Genomic DNA, 22198 nt, shown 5'->3' on the forward strand with positions numbered 1-22198 from the left:
GTGTATAGGACGAAAATATATGTATTTACATGCGCTTATACAATTTTCTCTCGCTTTATACAATTAGAAACACAATTTATACAATTCTATTGTATAAAGCGAGAGAGGCGAGCGACAGGAATAAGCGAGCGAGAGAGAGAGAGTGGCAAGCGAGAATATGAGGGAGAGAAGGACTGGTAAACAGTTTGCTATGGAACACAAATAAATCAAAGGGTAGCTACTATATTTATTTTATATTATTAGTTTGTTATTTTATACAATTATTCCTAAGTAGAATCATTCGTGTCTGACTATTTATTAAATTAGATAAATAAAAAAATAGAATCATTGAAAAGAAAATTGTTCAATAACCTATAATCCTAGATCAATTTTATTTCATTGATAACATAAGAATATGTTCTTATCTGGTTAGAGTTCATAATTTGTTTTCTTTTATTTTTAGTTTATTTATAATTATAACATTGAAACTTACTAAATAGTTAATCAGAAGTTCGTATGAAATAAGGGATAATACTCAATTACCCCCCTAGCCTATACCCAAAATCCCTACGACACACCTTATCTTTGATTAGGTCCTATTACCCCCTCCAACTTTTTTTTAAAGTAATTTATTACCCCTTGCGTTCCTACGTGGCAATAATAATCTGCAAGGTCGAAGTGTTTGTTGAACACGCGCCGGGACCCACTTTTTCAGCTTTCGATAAAGTAACTTTACACTTCCCAAGTTTGAAAAGCTGGCGTTTTATCTTTTCCAAATTAATTTTACCAAAAAGTAGATGAAGTAGAAAGAGGGAAAGTCTTGCATGTGTGGACAGGATCGATTTCAAAGGTTAGAAATTAGATTTCCAACTGAAATTTGATTTTCGATGTTGGATTTTGGGAGTTAATTTTAAACATTGTCAAAACTTATTCAACTCGAATATTGTCATAACCCTAACTTTATAAATATTGTCAAAAAAATAAGAATTAATAATCGACATAAAAAGATGTAAAGAATATATTAAATTTTACTTTATCTTTTCAAATCAAGGAGCTATTTAACTTGAATGATAATGGATGAAGCTTCTTCAAAAATGAAGAACCATGAACATGGGGTTATTTTTTGAAAAGAGGAAGAAGAACTTGCTTTTGAGAGAAACAATAAAATTTATTTTTGAATTTTTTTTCAAATTACTTTGACATGTGGCTAACTTTTATTGGTCATTGTTAGCCAAAATCTGCACTCACTCTGCACACACTCTGCACTCACGCGCCCTACATGGGTGAAATCACGATTATTGCCACGTAGGCTCGCAAGGGGTAATAAATTACTTTAAAAAAAATTGGAGGGGGGTAATAGGACCTCATCAAAGATAAGGTGTGTCGTAGGGATTTTAGGTATAGGCTAAGGGGGTAATTGAGTATTATCCCTATGAAATAATATTCAAACTATTTAGTACTCGTTCGACTCACATATACACAACACCCCTCTTCTTCTTTTTCCTTTTAAGATAAAGAAATCTGAACTTTTTTGGTAGATGATATCAGGGGTAAGATAAAAAAAAAAAAGTTTAGTTTTTCATCCGATATTTGGTATCTACGTTGCAGTCTGATTAAATATGAATTTGCGCTAGAAAGTCCGACATTGAAGGGTACGAAAGTCCGACATTGAGGGGTAAATCGCTCTCTAATAAAGACAATTCCATATTCAAGAGGGCTCAAATCCAAAACCTCTTGATTAAAGATAAAAAAAAATATTTACCACTCTATTACCACATTGTTGGTAGGGCTAAGAAATTATTAGCCACAATGATTGTTCAATACCATTTTAACATAAAAGTACATATGCCACCCTTCGACACTATTGTCTTTTAATGAGTAGATAAAATAGGACATGTGATCTTAGTATTATGACATAATACATAAATATATTTTTAAGTTGGTTTCAATTATATCGATATCTTTCAAAACTTTACATATGTATAAATAGATATTTAAACTTGTATAAAATTGAACAAATAGACTCGTGTGTCCTACGTGACATACTTCATGTAGAATGTCACATAGGACCCAAAATTGTCACATAGAACACCACATAAAATAAATGTGTATTTGTTGAATTTTATATAAATTTAAATGTTTACTTCCACACATCCAAAGTTCGAAGTCGTAGCTGTCAATTAAGTTAAAAGGTTTGTATTACGCCAGATATTTTGAAAGCTCAAAGTACTCTTTCTGTACCATCCTTTACTACTTCCCAAAGAAGAAGTTAAAAAAAAGTTCAAATCACTAAGTGCAAAACTGATAATTGAAAGAACAACCTCATCAATTTATCAAGCATCAGCTTGATTGAAGTAGCCAGAAATCTTGAAAAATACAACTACTATTACAAATAAATAATCTCTATAAAGATATCTATAGTAAAATGAATGTGAAGGCAGTTAAAAATGTGATAAACATAGGCAATAATTTCGGAGAGAAAGACGTAGCTATCTGGATGGTGAAGTTACAGTTTGCTTGAGATATGTTCTGATCTGTCAACGTTGCCAGACCCTGAAAATTACAACTGAATTCTTCTTGGTTCTGAGCCTGGTAATACATGTTGAATGCATATGATGCATTACCATTGGCATCCAATCCGTTGCACGAAGAACCATATCCTAATGCTGTGCAATCTGAGAATGTGCATGCATAGTTGATGTTATCTGCAAGTTTGCTCAAGTCCTTGGCGTTCGGATTGAACATGCACCACTTCTTGGATAAATATTCCACATTTTGTGCAGCAACAAGAAACTTATCTTGTCCCTGACCGGTAAGGTCCATGGCAAACTTTGGCTGCCCATCATACCGGAAGATTCCCCAGTGGCGCTCAAAGTTACCTGGAGCAATACTTTTACCATCCTCATCGATAAGCCCAAACAAGTAAACTTCGATAAATCCAGGCCGTAGAGGTGTTCCAACGTTGGCTGCAAGCCTGGGTAACAGTCCTTTATAGAAACGATAAGCAAGATTGACATTGGCGTTTTTGTCACCATCTGTAGGCCATCCAACTTCCCCAACTAGAATGGGCAAATTGCCAACACCTGCTGCTTTCAACGCTGAAACCAGGGTATCAAAGTTGGCATCAAATACATTGGTGTATGATAATCCATTATCAACAATTGGGTTACTGGCTCCATCAAAGAAGGCAAAATTAACAGGGAAATGCTCATTCGCATAAAGACTTAGAAATGGGTAAATGTTTACTGTGAAAGGTGCGTTGTTCTGGCTCATGAATTGAACAATCTGGGTCATTAGATCATTAATGTCTTCACGAAATCTCCCAGCAGATGGTACGGGATTGTCGTCTGGAGAGAAATAAACATCAGCATTTAGAGGCACAGTTGCTTTTATAGAGCTCCCAAGTCCTGCCTCATTTAGAGCATTTTGAATGTTTTGAAGTGCTGGGAAAGTCGTGTTAAGAAAGGAATTGTTGTAGGATGTCAGGAAAGGCTCATTGCCAACTGCAACATATCTGCAGAGAGATTAAGACTCAGAAATTTATACGGTAATCAGCTATATGAAGTTTGAAATGCTCCACACACTTTTTAACCGCAAGTGAAATTTTATTGATGAGAAGGCCAAGAGTAAGTTGGTGTGCAGTAAAATAGTAGAAATGAAATGTTTTTACACAGTAAAAGCACAAATTCATCTATGAACTGCAATCGACAATATCTTCAATTTTCAACCATTTATAGCATCAAAGGTTTCAGATTTAATTACTCCAAATGACAAAATTAAAGATCCGGTACAGATGAAAAATGATTCAGGCAAAGAAATTAAGAACAGTATGAAGAGTTCTTACAAATAACAAAACTTTTATACCTTCTGCATCATCAAGTGCAAACCTTTTAAAGTCAAGTAATTGTTTAATCATACTAAAATGATAATATGAATCAAAATAGCATTTCAAAGACATAAATCTTCAAGCGATAGGATTTCTTAGATGTAATTTTCCTTCAATTTGTAAAGGATCAAGAACCATCACTTTTTCTTTCTTTTTTTTCTCTTATAAATCGAGAAGTTCCCAATGACCAACAGCACACGGCTCAAAACTTTGAATAATGGACCTTTCCAGATATTGGGATCTTACCTACAGCAGGGCTTTAAACAGAAGGTAAACATAACTTCCAACTAAATACTAGCTCAATTTAAAAAGTCAAACTGGATAATTCAGCTCATAAAAAAATGAATCGACTCGACTTTTCAGCTTGAAAGAAAGTGAAAACACAAAGAGTAGGCAGAAAACAGGCAAAAAGATGATTGACAGAAGAAAATAATCATATTACTGCACTTCAATAAAGATGAACCGGAGCAACTGCACTGTTCTTTCAAAACAAAAAATCATCTGCTTAAAGATGAATATTTGTAGAGTCTCACACTAGACCATGTCCAATATACCTCATGAAGACTAGTTGTTTCAGCTGAAAAGAAAAATGAAAATAGATACTAACAGAAACATATACTAGCAATCACTCAAGCTCTTAACCTTTGCATATATCAAAGGCTGGTTTGTTCGCAGCCAAAAAGTTAGAAAATGAATGCTACAGAAACATATACTACCAATCACTCAAGCTCTTAACCTTTCTATATGCACTTAAAGGACTTAACCGGCAAAAGAAACATTCCATAGCTAATGTGGATATGGGGGGATTCCTATGCAACCTTCCTCTTCCATTTCTACAAAGAGGTTGTTTCTACGCCACGAACCCCTGACCTATGAACACCAAAAGGACCAACTCTATGGCTATGTCAAGACTCACCCACATAAGAAAACATCGCATTGAAGGGAAGAAACAATTCATTTTCTTTCTCCCTTTTACCATAAGTTTATCTGCAGAACCATTTCTTCATCCTAAGCTCCTCTAATACATATTCATAACTGACAAGAATGAATTTGAAGCATAGCTTTTCATTTACAAGCAGAAAAAGCACAACAACAGATCATCAATATTCAATATAAGCCATAAAGCAAATCAAGTTTAATAACAAATAGACATTAATAAAAAGGCAAAAACTAAAGCTTACAGCTTAATCTTACTTAATATTGACACCTCCTTTGAAGTTATAACGCGTGACATTACGTTTAACCCAATCTTTAGCTCTATCATAATCATTCATAGCAGAAAGCTGATCATTTGGAATAGCAACCATAACTTCAAGATCACTACCAGCAAGAGCACTCATAGTAGATTGATCTGCATCAAACAACTTTACTTTCCCAATACCATTATCCTTTAACATCTGTACCACTGTTTTTGGTGGCAATTTATGAGTTGCCATAGTTCCCCAATTCACTCCTAATCCATCAACACCACTTAAAAATAACAAAAAAATCCCAACTTTAAACATTTTCTCAACACAATACATTTTCCCAAACCAAAATCTTGAACTGTAATTTGAACAAAGAATTGATTTTTCTTCAATTTGAATACAAAAGAAACAAAAGGGTATGATTAAAAATCAAGAAAAAGGTGAATTAGAGAAAAATCAAGAACGTGGGCTGAATCCAAAACTGCCCAAAAAAATGACATGAATTTTGACCCAATAAGAACAGGGAAAACGTGGGGGCTTGAAATACAGTTGATAAACAAAATGGATATTTTTATGTAATTAATTTTTTTTAAAGAGAAGAAAGTGAAATATTGAGTTTTTAAAAGAATTATATATAGGGTTTATTGTTAGTAAAAGTTTGTTCAAAATGAATGGTTGATAAATCTGAAAAAAACCCTCTACTATATTTAAATAAAAGAAATTAGGCAGATTTCCTTTTCCGTGTAGTAGGAAGATTTCAAATTTCAAACAAATAAATGTCAATAATTTATATATAATTTATTGTAAATAAATATTTTATTTATTATCAAAGTAGGTTTACAACTCGAATTCTTAATCTAGAAAGGTTTTCCTTAAAAAAAAATATAATATTTCGACTATTAAACTATAAATCATTGCTAGTATTTAATAAATTTTTGAGTAATTTCCTTAGTTAGTCACGGAAAATTACTTAGAAATATCACCTGTGTTTGTTTTATGACTATAATATCATCCAACTTTATCTATTTTCCTCAAAATATACTTGACACAAAAAAATACATTATTTCTCTCTGCTAGGGTAATGTATTTTGAGGAAAATAGGTAAAATTAAGTAATATTGTAGTCCTAAAACAATCATAAGTGATATTCGTAGGTACTTTTTCAAACATAGGTAATTATCTAGGGAAATTACTCTTAATAAATTATACCCTCTCTGTTTCATAAAAATGATTTGGTTTGATTTGACACGCAATTTTAGTAAATAAAGAAGACTTTTGAACATTATAGTCCTAAATTAAAGTTATGTCAAATGTATAAAATTATCCTTTAATTTTGTGGTTTTAAACATGGCGTCTGAAAAATTAAAGTTAAAATTTTATCAATAAAAAAAATTATTTTTTTTAAATAGATTTTTTAAAAAAATTGTTTTTAAAACAGAAGAAGTATATAAAATACTGCTACTTGCTGTATAGAAGATGCTGGAAGCAGGTCTTTTTTTTAATGTTGTTAGTTGAGGATATTTATGAGACTTAATATACATTATTTTTCTTATATATGTTTTTTGCTTTCATTATTTACTTTTTGAGTTTTATATGTTTAAAAAATGCGTAAAAATATGGTAGAAGTAAGTAGTCTTCGTCTTTGTGGCTGTTTCTACCCAAGTGTATTTATGAAATAGATTTTTTGTTTAATTATTTTTGTATGTTTTATATTTTATTTATTTAATAATAATTTTTTACTATTGATTTGAGATATTTTTTAAGAAATTATAAATATAAAGATAATTTTATTATACAATTCTTTTAAGGAAAAATTCACAAGTACTCCATCAATCTATGCCCGAAATTTTAGAAACACACTTATACTATCCTAAAGCCTATTATTCTTGGACTTATTTTATCAGTAATTTTCTATCCTTTTTCAGCCTACGTGGCACTAACTTGAAAAAAAAAGTCAATTAACGTTGAGCCCATAAGATAATACCACGTAAACCGAAAAAGAATAGAAAATTATTAATAAAATAAATTCAGATGTATTTGGACTTTAGTATAGTGTAAGTGTGTCTCTGATTTCGGATGAGAAGTCACTTTATACATTGTCCTTTTTTTAAATATAATAAATACAATATCTAAAAAATATAATATAAAAATAACTATAATTAATGATAAAAATAAATTACAAACTAATTATAACATTATCTATAAATTTTATAATATAAACAAATATTATCAAACATCTATTATTGGACGTTGGAAGTATAGTTCAGTATCACCTAAAAGATATGGTAAATTATGAGAATTAACGGATTATAATATTTAAAAGATATTAAAATCAAATTAGGACAAAAAGAGGTAACATATATTGTAATCACTGACTATGAAATATTTGAAAGACATAAATAATTTAATTGATTTTTAAAATTATACACGTGTAATAAATATTGAGATGAATGGAGTAATACGTATTATTCAAAAATTACATTAAAAATATTATTAACAGCTAAACTATTAAAAATATTATTAACAGCTAAACTATTATAAACTAGATAAAATTTAAAATAATTTTTTAATTTTGTTTATGTCATATAAATTAAAATAAAAAAAACACATATTTTAATTTCGTGTTACGTATTGCTATATCTAGTCTAGTTTGAACTTAAATGGCCAACGCGTAGAAGATTGAAAAAATAGTAGTTTCTATAGTTTCTTCCTAGATTTGTTTTCAGACTAGTATTGTCTTTATCCTTCTCGAAAGAGTCGGTTTCGATAGGGGGCTTATAATAATGAATGAAAATATTATAATTTTTACTAAGCCAATTATATATATATATATATATATATATAATAGAAGAGAAATTTTAGAAAAAGTTTAAATATTTATATTTTTTTTAATTTAATAAAAGAAAATATATAAGTATTTTCTCAATCTACATTTAAAATTTCAGAGACACATATACTATAATAAGGTGTTATCACCCTCAACTTATTTTATAAGTAATTTTTTACTTTTTTTTCAGCCTACGTGCCACTAATTTGAAAAAAAATCAATCAACATTAGACTCACAAGATAGTGCTACGTAGGTCGAAAAAGGATAAAAAATTATTAATAAAATAAGTTTAGGGGTAATAGAATCTTAGTATAGTATAAGTGTGTATCTAAGATTTCGAGCATAGGTTTAGAGGGTTCTGTGCATTATTCCTTTAGTAATCAAAAGAAAAAGAGTAATAGTGATAGATAAAGTATATTAATAATGTTAATATCAATTATGTTTGAAACTAATTTTTATGCTTTGTTTGATTTACCGTACAAAATTAAATAATATAATATATTTTTTAAAACAGATATTTCTCTGCAAATATAAATTTCACTGGTATGAATGAAAAAAATTAGAAAAGATAGCGATACAAAGCTGAATTGAAATCGATAATCTGAATCAATTTTTTTTATTTATTTATTCGTAATGGGTTATTTGTTTAACGGTTCAGATAATAATTTTGATTTTTTTTTGTTATTGGATTATCAATTCTTAACGGTATGAGGTTTTTTCTTAATGGATTAACCGATAATTCGATAGTAAATTAAATAATTGTATTATATCATTTTGTATATAAAGTCTTTGACTTAGAATTTAGTTTCCTACTTTTATTTCTGACTATCAAAAAATTTTCATTATTTCATAATGTAAAAGTGTTTGATTTTTAGCAAGGTGCAACTTGTGTACTCATGTACATGATTCATTTGATTTGTCACCTTGTTTTTAAGATATTCTCATTAATTATTTTGGTATCAATTCTCAACGCCTATTGATAATTTGACTGATAATAATCAATAATTGATAAGACAAAATCAATAAATCATTATTTTAACGATTCTACAACTAGCATTTTTACAAATTGATAATCAATAAATTAAATTAATATACTTTAAAAAGTGAATCAACTGATACGCAATCCTAGAATAAAGTGAAGAAAATGAATGATTTTTACATGTATATTTGAGGCGTGAATTGATAATTTTAATTATAAGAATAACTTAAAAAAATAAAAATAAGAAAAAAGAAAAAAGAATGATTCACTCCCATTTTAATTTGAGTCACACACCTTATCTTTCTTCTGTATTTCATTATCATAGCCTTATCCTCTCCATCTGTTAGCTTTCTATTTCTTTCCAATAAATCAATAAAATGCATAATTCATATATTATTACTATTTATAGCTTTATACATCTAAACAAAAAAGATGAAATTTAAAATAATATTCCTCTTCTAGATTTTTCCTTATTTCATTTTCTAATAATAAATTGTCTTTAATTTTTTTTAAAATTAAATAAATAAATAAAATTTTATTTTTTATATAATAATTAAATAAAATTGAATGGAGAGAATCGGAAACGATCCACGAGGAAACAAGAATTTTGAAGACGCGGCCGAAGTAGAGGACTTTTTTAAAAAAAGTGTTACTAAAAAGAAAAATCTGGAAAGTAACATAACTTTAGTGAATAATAGTCATTTGTTGGGAAATGAGTATATTGAGGGGGCAAGAAGTAACGGCTATAATATTTTGGAGAAAAAGACATAACACAAATGGACAATTGTAACAGAAAAATGATTTAAAAAAAGAGTTAAAAATATAATTAATAATGTACTTCTTGATTTGTCAACAATATGATTCCTTAATTTGAAATGAGGTTTGTGTTAGTGATATTCTTTACCCCTTTAAAAAGTTGCTTCTGAGTTAGAGAAAAAATAATATTCGTTGTGTTTTATTTAATATTCTTTTCTTTTTAATTTTTCTCTATAAAAATATATATGATCGGATTCTACTTTGTAATAATTCAATTTTAAAATTTCTAATTTACTCTTAATGAAATGATTTATAACTATACAAATATTTATCTAAGAAATGTGACCACAAGTTTTAGAAAATATTAATTTTCTCTTAAATATCGTGTCAAATCAAATAGTGTCACACAAATTTAGAGATTGACAGGGATGGAGTATATAAAAATCTTTTTATTATAGCCACCCTCAAGAGGTTTAGCAAAAGATATTGGGGGAGTGATAGAAATTTTATATTTGTGAGGTACACATGAATTGATTTGACTTCTTATTTACGAAAAGCAAAGAAATATTATCTCATGTATTCAAATTAACAAACTAGAAAAATAATAAAAGATGAAAGAAAAATAAAAAGAATTATTCGAGTCCATAGAATTCACTATGTGTCCTTAAGAAAGTTAATCACATCAAGTATCCGAGGTTGCAGATTAATTTCTCCCAAGATAAAACTAATTAATCATTAAAAAAATAGCGGTACCTCAAACTTCAATAATTTTAATGAACTCAAAATGATAGCAACGAATCACACACACAGACACGATCGATCTATTTTATTTTGTAAGAAATGTATGCAAAAGAAGGAAAGAATCCAATACTGAAAAATAAGAGACAACCTCTCTATTTATAGCCAACAAAGGGTAAAGGTCACAACTCTTAGGAAAGAAGACAACCTTCCAGAAAGGTCACAACAATTTGAAAAAGGCACAACCTTTCAAACGATCACAACCCTTTAGAAAGGACACGACCTTTCATAAATGTCACAACCCTCCGGCAAAGTGACAACCCTTAGGAGTGTCACAACCCTTCATTTCCTGTTCACACCTTTAAAACCCAACAATCCCCCACATGAATAGAGAGTGATTATTTTTTAAAAACATATGCATGAAAAATTGTGTGATTCGTAAGTAAGGGTTAATCGCATATGAATAAGTAGTTTACTCTTTAAACTTTTCGTAGTGAACATATATCGGATATACTCGGTTAATCGGTAGATTTGATATCTTTGAACCGTCGAGCTTTGGTGTAGACCTAGACAACATAAGTCACACAATCAACCTTTGAACTATTTTTTATTCTCATTGTTTTGTTCGTTTCAGCCATGAACACATCTCGGTTAATAAGTTCTTAGAGAATTGGCCTTATCAGATTCTCCTCAAAGCAACTTACACTTCACATTTACATGGGTAATTTCTAAATGTGTTATCCCGAAGATGCACCATTTCATATACCCTGTATCAAACTTAGAAACCATAAAAAATCGTAATAATTTTATCTTTGTTACTGAACATTGTCTTATCATGAGATTGGACTATAAAAAACAATATTTTGACAATGTAAAACTGTCATTAGTGATTTTGTTTGATCTCCTTGAACCTACATCTTGGGATCTCTAGTCTTCTAGGTAGAGTTACCGCCACAATGACTTGTCCTCCGCCATAGTCTCATTCCTTTTGATAATCTATCAACTCCCTCTCCATTTAGGCCTTTTATAAGTGGATCCGACCCATTATCCTTTGACTTTACATATTCAATTATGATAATTCCACTAGAGAGTAGTTCTCTAATGATATTATGTCTACGTCATATATGATGAGACCTTCCGTTATACATCATGATACATGCCCAACCTATTAGAAATTAACTTTCATAGTGTATGCATACTGGAGCTAAAGTTTTGGGACAAAAATCTTTCAAGAAATTTATGAGTCATTCAAATTCTTCACCAGCCTTATCTAGAGTGATAAACTCATATTTCATATTAGAGCGAGCGATACATTTCTGTTTGGAAGATTTCTAAGAGACTGCTCTTCCACCAAGAGTAAATACATATCCACTAGTGGATTTTATTCATTTGACCTGGTGATTCAATTTGTATCACTATATTCTTCTAATATTATTGAGTATTAGTTTAATGCAAAGAAATAGTTTGTTAAGTATATTTTTAAATACTCAAAACTCTTTTCATGGTAATCCAATAAGTTTGATTGAGATTACTTGTGAACTGACTCAGTTTACTAATAGCACGTGTTATATCTGATGATGTACACTTCATGATATATAACATACTTTTCAATACTCTAACATAATTCAATTGCGAATCACTTTTGTCTTCATTCTTTTGAAGTACAAAGCGCACATTTATCAAAGTCTTGACAATATCAAAATTCAAATACTTGAACTTTTCAAGTACCTTTTCAATCACATCCCTAACTTTAATGCCTTTCATATCGAAGTTATTTTCTAGCATATGCTTAGTAGCATTTATGTCAGAAATATCTCTTTTGATTATCAACATGTCAATGACCTTGTGATTTGTATGTCTTTAATGTAAAAATATTTATCACATTCTTGAATTCATTCTCCAACATAGTTTGGTCAAACTTAGCATGTCATTATTTGGACGCTTGTTTTTAGTCCACAAGGTGACTTAATAAGTTTACAGATTTTCTTTTCAGGAACCAAAAAATCCTCGAGTTGTTCCATGTAAAATTCTTCCTCTAATTTTTTTTAAGAAAAATATTTTCACATACATTTTGATGAATTCGAAGGCCTTATACTGCAACTAGCCCTATCAACATCTGACTTGATGTAACCTAGTTAGTGACTATTATGTGTCAAAATAATTAAGACTTCTAATTTTCTAAAGCTTATGACAACAAGTTTTGTTTTGTATTTGTCAATAGTTCCCTCAACTTTCTTTTTCTTTTGTAGATTCACTTTGAACCAAAAAATTTATTTCCTGGAGGAAGATCAATCAACTATTAAGTACAGTTGCTTAGGATTGAATCAATCTTACTATTGACAACCTCTTTTTAAAATGTGTCCACAAAGGGCATAAGTTCTTCAAATTTATGAGACTCATTTTCAAGAAGAAATATATAAAATCAAATTCAAAGGAAGTAATTTGTCTATTTACATTTACTACCCCTCTGAATCTTTTTATTAAGTATATTCTCCTTTGGTTCATTCCAAGGTCGTTTAGATCCTTCACTTAACTATTCGACTATTCGGACATATGATTCATAACTTGACATGCTTTACTATTTGTAGCATATCCAATGAATATACAATCCACTGTCTTAGGTCCTATATTATCAGTTTAGGAATAATTCTCTCATTTTCATTTCTCATATGAAATAGACTATATTGAAAATTGTTAGATCACTATCTTTCAAGAGTTATTACTTGTATATATTTTAAGGGGCGACAAACAGGATACAACAAAGCCTGAACAAACAAAATTTTTTGTTGCTCCCTTTCTTAATAAACAAAAGTTTTATTTTTTTTATTATTATTATTATTATTATTATTATTATTATTATTTGTTACTCCATTTACTAGCAAACAAAACTTTTTGTTTCTCTCTTTCTGATCAGACATTCTCTTTTGCTATAATGATAGCACCCCCCACAAATTTTGTGGTAAACCTGAACTTAGGACATTCAACATTTCCTTCAAAGTTTGTTTTTTTCATTTTAATAATTTCATTAGATTGAGGTGAGAATGTGCAGTAATTTGATGAAAGATTTCATTTTCTGCAAAAGAAGATTCATATTATTCACATCTATCACTTCTAATCATGAAATATTCAACTAACTTTCAACTTCAGTTTTGTATTGCATATATGTTTCTATTTATTCATCCTTACCATTCAACAACTAAACATAACAACATCCAGTGCAATTCCCAATAAAATTTATGAAACAATTTTTCCCACCATGAGATGGTGTTGACTTCATATCCCAAATGTCAGTGTAAATCAAATCAAAGATATGCTAATTCATTTCAACAACACATACTTGACATTGATTTATTGCACTAGAAGTTAGGCAAAACTTCTAAGTTAATCAGATTTTGCAAAGTTTTGTAATTGACATGTCTCTCAATTATTTATGTCACAAAAAATCTGAGTCAAGCAAGTAAGAACAAACAAAAAGACTAAGCTAGCGTTTGACGATAATTTCCAAATATTCTTGGTAAATATTATTTGAGTGAAAATTTAGGTGAAATTTCACCATGTGTTTGGCAATAGGATTTGGAAAATATATTTTACCTTTTTAGAAAAATATGATTTATACCCACAAGTTTTAAAAACTATCAAAACTAACTAAAAGTTTGTATTACAAGTCAATTGGACGTTTGTTACAACAATAAGAAATAGTGTCCATGACACTAAAATAATGTGGTAATTTGGAGTGAGTGCAACAAGCATTATTCCATATATCCTTAAATAGACAAAGCACATGACTTTGTTACCTAGAGCCAATTTTTTAATAATTTTAATCAACAATCATATCATTATTTAATATTCACTAAATACTTCATCACTATTTTGGTATTCACTTAAAAACTTATGTAATAAAATGCAAGCAACTACTGGGGTAAAATTTTAATTTTTAAAATATCTCAAATAATTAGATTTGGCCCAAATACTAGAAAAAGCTAGTATTTAGAAATTTGAGATATTTGCCAAAAATATTTGTCAAATAATGGCAAATTATATGGACAAACATTATTTGCCAAATTTTTTCCAAATATTATTTGAAAAATTTTATGGCCAAACGGGCCCTAAGTTTTTGAAGACCTTATGTGAGGTCACCATTTCCCACAAATATTTTGTTCTTTACTTTTTATAATTTTTCTCCAATATAGACATTGTTTTACAGTCAACACCTTGTCATATATCCTTTTAAGAATAACATTTCTATAACATTCAATTTGTTATAGAATTACTCACGACCATAGTCTCATTAGTCAAATAAGGGTAATATGACCCAAACGTTTGTTTCACAACACAAACATAATAGGTCAATTTTCACAAATATTCATGTCTATACAAAAAATATATTTTAATAGACATATCTTTTCATCATGAAAAATAACAATATTGTAAGTGAAATTTTTTTCATCAAAGAATACAATTCTTTTGAATGAGTAATATAATTTTGCGGTTTTATACTAGTCATTTCATATACTAGTAAAAAGAGACTCAACAACCACAATATCAAATATACTTCAAGAATTTTGTGGGTCTAACATAATACAAGAATGTCATCAAATTTCATATCTTGTACTTTCAAATTTAAATTAGATAGTAAGTATAATTTTGTCTTTATCACAAATAAAGAACCCCCACATTTTAAATATGTTCTAAATATTTTTCAAGTATTTGAAATTATTTTCCACATATTGTTTTCCCATGCTTTCAAATTGTATACCATCAAAATACACATTGGCAACATGAAACCTTATTTTGGAGATTTAATCCATAGAAACACCCATTGCAGGTACAAAAATTACAAATTTTATGATACTATTGCTTTTTTTCCTTTCTGTCACAATTTGACAGACCACTTAGTATTTAGAATACTAACAATAAAGATTCAATCTTTATACAATTTGTTTCTAGTTTAACGATGAAATTTTATATTCTTCTAATCGTTAACCGAATGAACCTTGAATTCTGATGAAGTTTTTTATATTCTTCGAATCAGTTTCACATTCAGACAAAGTAGTAACCAAAAAGATTTTAATCTCCAAAAATCTCAAATACAACACTGTTTCTAGCTAACGATGAAGATTTTATGTTTTTTTAAATTATTTAGCCTTAATATTTGTGACGAAGATTTTGTACTCTTCAAGTCAGAATATTCATTGAATCAAAGTATCTAACAAATTGGTGAAGTTTCTATACTCTTCAAAACAATGCACAATCTGATTTGTTTGTGAAGTTCTTATATTCTTCTAACCAAAGGAGTAAAAACAATTAGAAGATTTTAGTCTCCAAAAGTCAAACATAATCAAATTTTTCATGGAGTATAAAACTAAAAAAAAAAAAATTTCAAGGAAAAAAAAATAAAACTTGATTTTTTACTCTCATTGAATCATATTCTATATGTCAGCAATGTTTCAATACAAGTCACTTATCTTGCTATTTTTTTTCGTTTTCTCAATTTTCTTCATATTTCTATTTTCCTCGAGAAGACATTTAACTTTAACAAAACTAAACTCAGGTTCAAATATTGTTAGAAGAGAACATTTATTCATTTACTTCTTCTTATAGTTATGTAAAACCAATAATATAGAAAAAAAATATTAAAGTGCATATCTTATCCTGTATGCACAAAATAACTTTTCTTATTAAAAAGAAGACTGGAGGGGTGCACAGGAGGAGTGCAATGCTTCAATGCACTTGAGAAGAAAATAAAAATAATCTTACCCATCCAAGGAAAATTTACTATAAAAAATATACTCAAACATAATAAAGTAGTACTAATTCATCATAAAACTCTTTTATCATATGATAAAATGATTTCCTTTTTCTTCTTTTTCTTTCCAAAAAAAAAAAAGAACACATAAAATAAAAGTAATTTCCTTACCTTGGAAAATACCATCAATATAAAATTTTTAAGCTTGTTATCTCCTATATTCATATTAGCAAACCAGAAAAATAATAAAGATGAAAGAAAAACACAAAGAACTATCCGAGTCCACAGAATTCACTGTGTGTCCTTAAGAAAGTTAATCCCTTCTAGTGCCCGAGGTTGCAGATTAATTTCTCCCAAGATAAAACGGATTAACCATTAAAGAAGTAGCGGTACCTCAAACTTCAATAATTTCAACGAACTAAAAATGACAGCAACGAATCACACACATAGACATGATGATCGACTTTGTTTTGTAAAAAATATATGCAAAAGAAGAGAAGAATTCAATGCTGAAAAATGAGAGACAACCTCTCTATTATTTAGCCAACAAAGAGTAAAGGTCACAACTCTTAGGAAAGAAGACAACCTTCCAAAAAGGTTACAACACTTTGGAAAAGGCACAATCTTTCAAATGGCCAAAACCCTTTAGAAAGGACACAACCTTTCATAAATGTTACAACCCTCCGGCAAAGTAACAATCCTTCAGGAGAATCACAACCCTTTATTTTCTTTTCACACCTTTAAAACCCAACAAAAAGTTGATTGGAGGCTTTTCAAAGAAGTTGCAAGATTTTTTCAATTTTTTTTTTGTAATTTGTCTGTTTGAACTACTTAAAACATGCATGTCTAATTGATTGCAAGCATGATGAAGTTGCTACAAGTGTTTTCATGAAGCTACTTGCAAGTTGCATGCTCGAACTACTCGCAACTTGTTTGCATGAGCTATTTACAAGTTGCGTGCATGAAGTGTAGTTTACTAGAGATGAGGTTGAGAGGACACTTTTAACTCCGATCGATATTTTTCGTTGGTTACTGTTCAGTTGCTTGAGGGTGCGAAGTCCCATTCTACACTGAGTGTACTCCCAACTCCCACATGTACTTCTAGTCCCATACATTAGCGTCCACATACCATCCCCACTTGACACAAATTGCCATGATTAAGATGGTTCATCTGGCACATTCAGTAGGTGTGTGTTACTCTCGTTTGGAGGCTCAAGCGCCTTCCATGATTCTAATAACCATTTTGGATGCATAAACAACCATTCATAAAGAGATAAGAAGGAACAAAGAGACGTTTTATGTTTATGATGAGTGGTCGGATGGGTTAGATACTAGAGTTGACGAGGGAGAGATGTTGACACCCAATTTGGACTTTCACAATATAAATTAATCATCGAGTTTCTTAAATTTCAATGATTTGAAATAATTGACTTTATAAAATTCAAAATATTTTTCAAAGTTATTTTAAATTAATTTTACCATTTTTATAATTTTTAAGTAATATATATATGTTTTACATAATTAGCATATTTTATAAACCTTTCAAAAATCATTTAAAAAAGATTTTACTTTTAGTAAATTAGTTTAGTTTAAATTATGGTTATATTTTTAAATCACTAGCTTACAACTAAGTTAATTATTTTATTTCGATAAGATTAAGAAACTCGTTAATTAATTAATATTAATTCGTTCTATTTAAATCCTAGTCGAATATTCAAAATCAATTCTTTTGATTACGTCTTTAATTCATTAGGTTAGTTTATTGCAATTGTAGCAAAATATCTTCAACCCATTTAGAGACCAAAGTTTTGGGCCTTTTTTCTCCCAGCCCAATTCGTTTTCTGCCAAAAACGAAACCATTCCCAGCCCACTCAAATAACCCAACTCACAGCCCAATTCTCCCATATGATCCGACCCAACTCCTGCGTGTTTCTTCCTCTTCTTCACTGTTAACGTGAAATTCGAACGGGAAACCCAGTCCAGCAACCCAGAATTCCGTCCAAACCAGCTACAAATCGATCCAATTCCGGTCGGGTCGTCCTCTCCTCTCGACGTGTCCATATCCGTACAAGGACCGCTCGAGAATCGTTCGCGTGTCCCCGTCTCTTTTCTCCCTTGTCCTTGCTCGTAATTGGACGGTTGGAATGCTTTTCCAGTTGTAGAATGGGATAAGAATGGTACTATTTACAACTCCACAACCTTGGGATTCAAATTTCGAATTTCTAACACTCCAAATCTATCTCGTTTTCCCCTAAATCAATTCGTTTTTTCATCTATAAATAACCTCTTTAGCTTTCATTGAAGGGGTTGGAGAAATAAATTGAACAAAAAAGAGGTATGCAGTTATTCATAATCTACCGATAGAAAATATAACTTAAAAGAGTCACTCTTTCGGTTTCGCTTGCATTTTTGTGGGGGGTTTTGTTGTTTGAATCTGAGCTCCTGCAATAGAAGAATAGAGGAAGGTCGCTCCCCGCTCGTTCTCGTCTTATCTCGCTGCTCCGGAGAAGTAACTTCACCTCCTCATAAATTATGTTGTCACTCTAGTTAAGTTAAATATTATTATATGTGGATTTGGTTCATCATGTGGTGCGATTTGATGATATTGATGACTGCAATCTATGGTCTGCTTTTCTTGATGAAAGATATGGGTGTGTATTGTTTTGAAGTGGTGAAACACGAGGCAGAATCTCTAAAAAATAATCGATGTGGATGCGGTGTGCTGTTTCGCTCATTATTTGTGGAATATGACAAGTTGTTTTCTCCATTTTGAATCTCATGGTTATCATATCTTTCAGTATGCCTATTTGAATTAAGTTCATATCTCCATTTTGTCCAGATTTTAGTAAAAAAAATAAAAATGCTTGCTATTCGATGTTGATCTCTTAAAATGTGAAGTACTTTCAAAATGGATGCTTGCTCCCCTCTTCTGCTTGTCTTGCTTGTTAATCTGTTTTACAATATTGTTTGGCCGGCTTGGTGATTGATTGGAAGTATTCAATGTCTATTTGTCGTTCTTAGCGTTAAAATTGCAGCTTCAGTTTGGGTCACTTAAGTTTCTGCTAATTGTCTAATATTTTGAGACTTAGAAATCAAATTTCCAGCATGTTATTTTGTTAGTTAAATAGCAGTAATCTCATTTGTTTCATTTAGTTTACAAAGATTCCTAAATATAGGATACATGTTCCATGGTTTGCGGAATGAATTGTATTATAGATTGTATATTCTGTTTCTTTTCCTTCAATTTTTTCCGCACAATGTATTGTTTGACAGTGATTCATGACTTAGTATGATTATAACCTTTGGTCGGTGTTTGTCTCGTTTTAGTTATTGCCAATATTTGTTGATATAATTCGTAGATATTGATTTATATGAATGTTAATTTTTTGTTCTCATTTTGCTACATGTGAACTTGTATGGAGTCCGAGTTGGACAAGAATTCATTTGCCTTTGCATTTCGGATGGACTTAAAGGTCCACCACATCCACTTTCTTCTCTTTCGAGTCAGCCTCATTGCTAGTAGAGAAGCAGGTGAATAGGTCGAAGGCAACAAATAAAGATGGAAACTTAAATTACAGGTTTTGGAAGGCTGATAATAAACTGAAATACAACTTATATACATCATTATACGACGGAATATGATTTTATACAGGTTAAAATGCAGCAGCCATGGGTCGAGGAATAAAAGAGGGGTCAGGAACTGAAAATGCAGGTCGTAATAGCTCAAAAGAAGGCTTCATACCTTCGATATGCTGCCCGTATACATCTATATACAACCATGTATACGCACCTTGATTAGGCCTAATTTCATTTGGTCATTTTGATTCCAACAGGCCCAATCAGGTAAAGACAAATGAGCTGAAACCAATCAATTTAGATTAGGACAGGTGAAGGAAGTTGGGCCTGTCAGCCCAGCAACTTAAAAATTTGGGGAACAGCACAAGTTATTACACTACTTTCCTTTCTTATTATATTTGATTATCTCTTGCTCAACTAATTTTATTTGATTTTGGTTTTGATATAATTAGATCTCCAAAAGTTAGTCACTTCTTCTTTTTTGCTCATTAAACTAATTAAGTTCTTAATATATATTTACTTAGTTGTTTGTTGACAAAAATATTTTCTTGAAAATCGTTTTAAGTTTATTTCCTTTCAAGTGATTCTTTTTAAATAGCTATACTCATACACTTACTAAAATTTAAATATTTGGTCAAGGTCATATTAGTCAAATCGTCGGTCAACCGCAAGTTAGCGGGCATTCCGAGGGCTAACACCTTCTTGGAATGTACATTTGAACTTTGAACCCTTTTTCAATTGATTTTATCTGTTTAAATCTTTTGAAAACTTATGTTTTTACTTGATTTTTATCAAAAAATTAAGTGGCGACTCTGTATTTTGGAAAGTCGATTTCTCTTAAATCATAAGATTAATTGATTTTTTGAAATCAGTCATTTTCTCTTTTTATTTTTTTATTCATTTTCGAGTAAAACAAGAGATATCAGAGTGAGGGGGTAGCAAAACTCACATTAAATTCGTCCTGAAATTGACAACAAAACTCACTTTAGTAATTTAACTATACGGGCGTTTAAATACCCCCCTTAACATATTTGAATTGTATTAAATACAACCGTTAGAGTAGAATACCACTTTCACCTGCCACATTATAGCCATGTAAGCATTACGTCACAATTACGTAAGCACCACACCATTAATTTTTATTTTAATTTTTGCGTATTCACCTTTTTTGTTTTCTTAAACTCAGTACACTAATCAATTAAATAAAAATACATTCTAAAATCAAAATTGCCACATTTTCTCAACCCTTTCTCTTGTGGTCGGATGGGTTAGATACTAGAGTTGACGAGGGAGAGATTTTCAACCTTCACTAGCTTCTTTTTTTCCTGAATTTTCAGCCTTCAGTGGTTATTTTCTTCTTCAACATTCATCAAGTACTTACTTTTTCTTCTTCGAACCTTTTCTCTCCCACAAATTTTCCCATTGGAGAATAATATTTTTTTAAAATTATTTTTTTTCTTAACTAAAATGAAAAATGAAGACTGTGTAAAAAAGTTGATAGACCCACATTTTTTTTGCATCACATCTAATAGAATTCAAAATGGGTTACTTAAAATTCAAGAAAGTTTGCATTCGATAATATGAATTGGGTGTTGAATTTTTATGATTAATGAAGGACTGGTGAGGTGAGGGATGAAGATGAAGGAAAAATTTTAATATAAAAGAAGAATCTATAAGGAGTCCTTCAAACGGAAAGAAGACATTTGAGGAAGACAACATGATAAAGAGAGAACAAAAAATTAAATATTTTGTAAAAGTAATTGTAACGACTTGTTAGGTCGTTTTGAGAACTAGAACTATTTTGACTCTTTCGATAGATTATAAATAGATATTTCAGACTATTCATAACTACAATTATGAAATTGATGGGATAATTTTAATAATAATTTTAGTTGGTGATTAAAGAAGATAACATTAAAATTTGTAGTGAACAACTTTTACCATATTATTAATTAGTTATACAATAAATAGGGTTAAAATTATTTAGTTATACAACGGAAGAATTGCACTTCTTATTCTCGGTTCTCGGCGCCGTCAGACAAAAACCAACATAAAAGATTTAAGATAAAATCCAATTCTTTATAAACAATGTATAGTTTGGTGGGTGTTTATTCATGTTAATATTATTTTATACATATTAATTAATGAGTGGAAGAAGAAATTTATATTCTAATTATATATTGTTACTGTGTTGGTGGTGAAAGAAAAGGAATTGAATACTGGTACATAGTTTTGAGTTTTGAATTGGGAATAAATGTATTGATGAGGAACAATTACCAAATCATGGGATAATGATTATTCCTAATCATTGGATCGTGATTAAGATTTCGATGGATAATTCATATGACTTGAAACATTTAACAAAGGACGCTTCATTCTCTTAATGTGCCATTGAGCGCTAATTACATTAGTCAAATTTAATTATATATATTTATTATCATATTATGATTAGTTATAATTAATTGAGATATATAATTTAATATTAGGTCTATCTTATTTTAATTTCAGTAAAGTTATGCTAATT

At 30.0% G+C, this 22198-nt stretch overlaps 1 protein-coding gene and 1 long non-coding RNA gene across 2 annotated transcripts; one reads left to right on the top strand and one right to left on the bottom strand.

The window, feature by feature from the left end:
- Positions 1-2269: 2269 nt before the first annotated feature.
- On the bottom strand, positions 2270-5726 carry LOC107005269 (glucan endo-1,3-beta-glucosidase 8-like). The gene is made up of 2 exons (XM_015203813.2): positions 5060-5726; positions 2270-3493 (listed from the first exon to the last, which is right to left on the bottom strand). Exons 1-2 carry the CDS (start codon positions 5386-5388, stop codon positions 2395-2397), a joined length of 1428 nt encoding a protein of 475 aa, XP_015059299.1. The 5' UTR covers positions 5389-5726; the 3' UTR covers positions 2270-2394.
- A 12282-nt stretch (positions 5727-18008) lies between these two features.
- On the top strand, positions 18009-20147 carry LOC107005652. Its single transcript, XR_001454915.2, has 2 exons — positions 18009-19676; positions 19751-20147. It is a non-coding gene; the product is annotated as an uncharacterized LOC107005652 (long non-coding RNA).
- The last annotated feature ends 2051 nt before the right edge of the window (positions 20148-22198 follow it).

Source organism: Solanum pennellii, chromosome 12 (genome assembly GCF_001406875.1).
Source record: "Solanum pennellii chromosome 12, SPENNV200".
Classification (NCBI taxonomy): Eukaryota; Viridiplantae; Streptophyta; class Magnoliopsida; order Solanales; family Solanaceae; genus Solanum; species Solanum pennellii.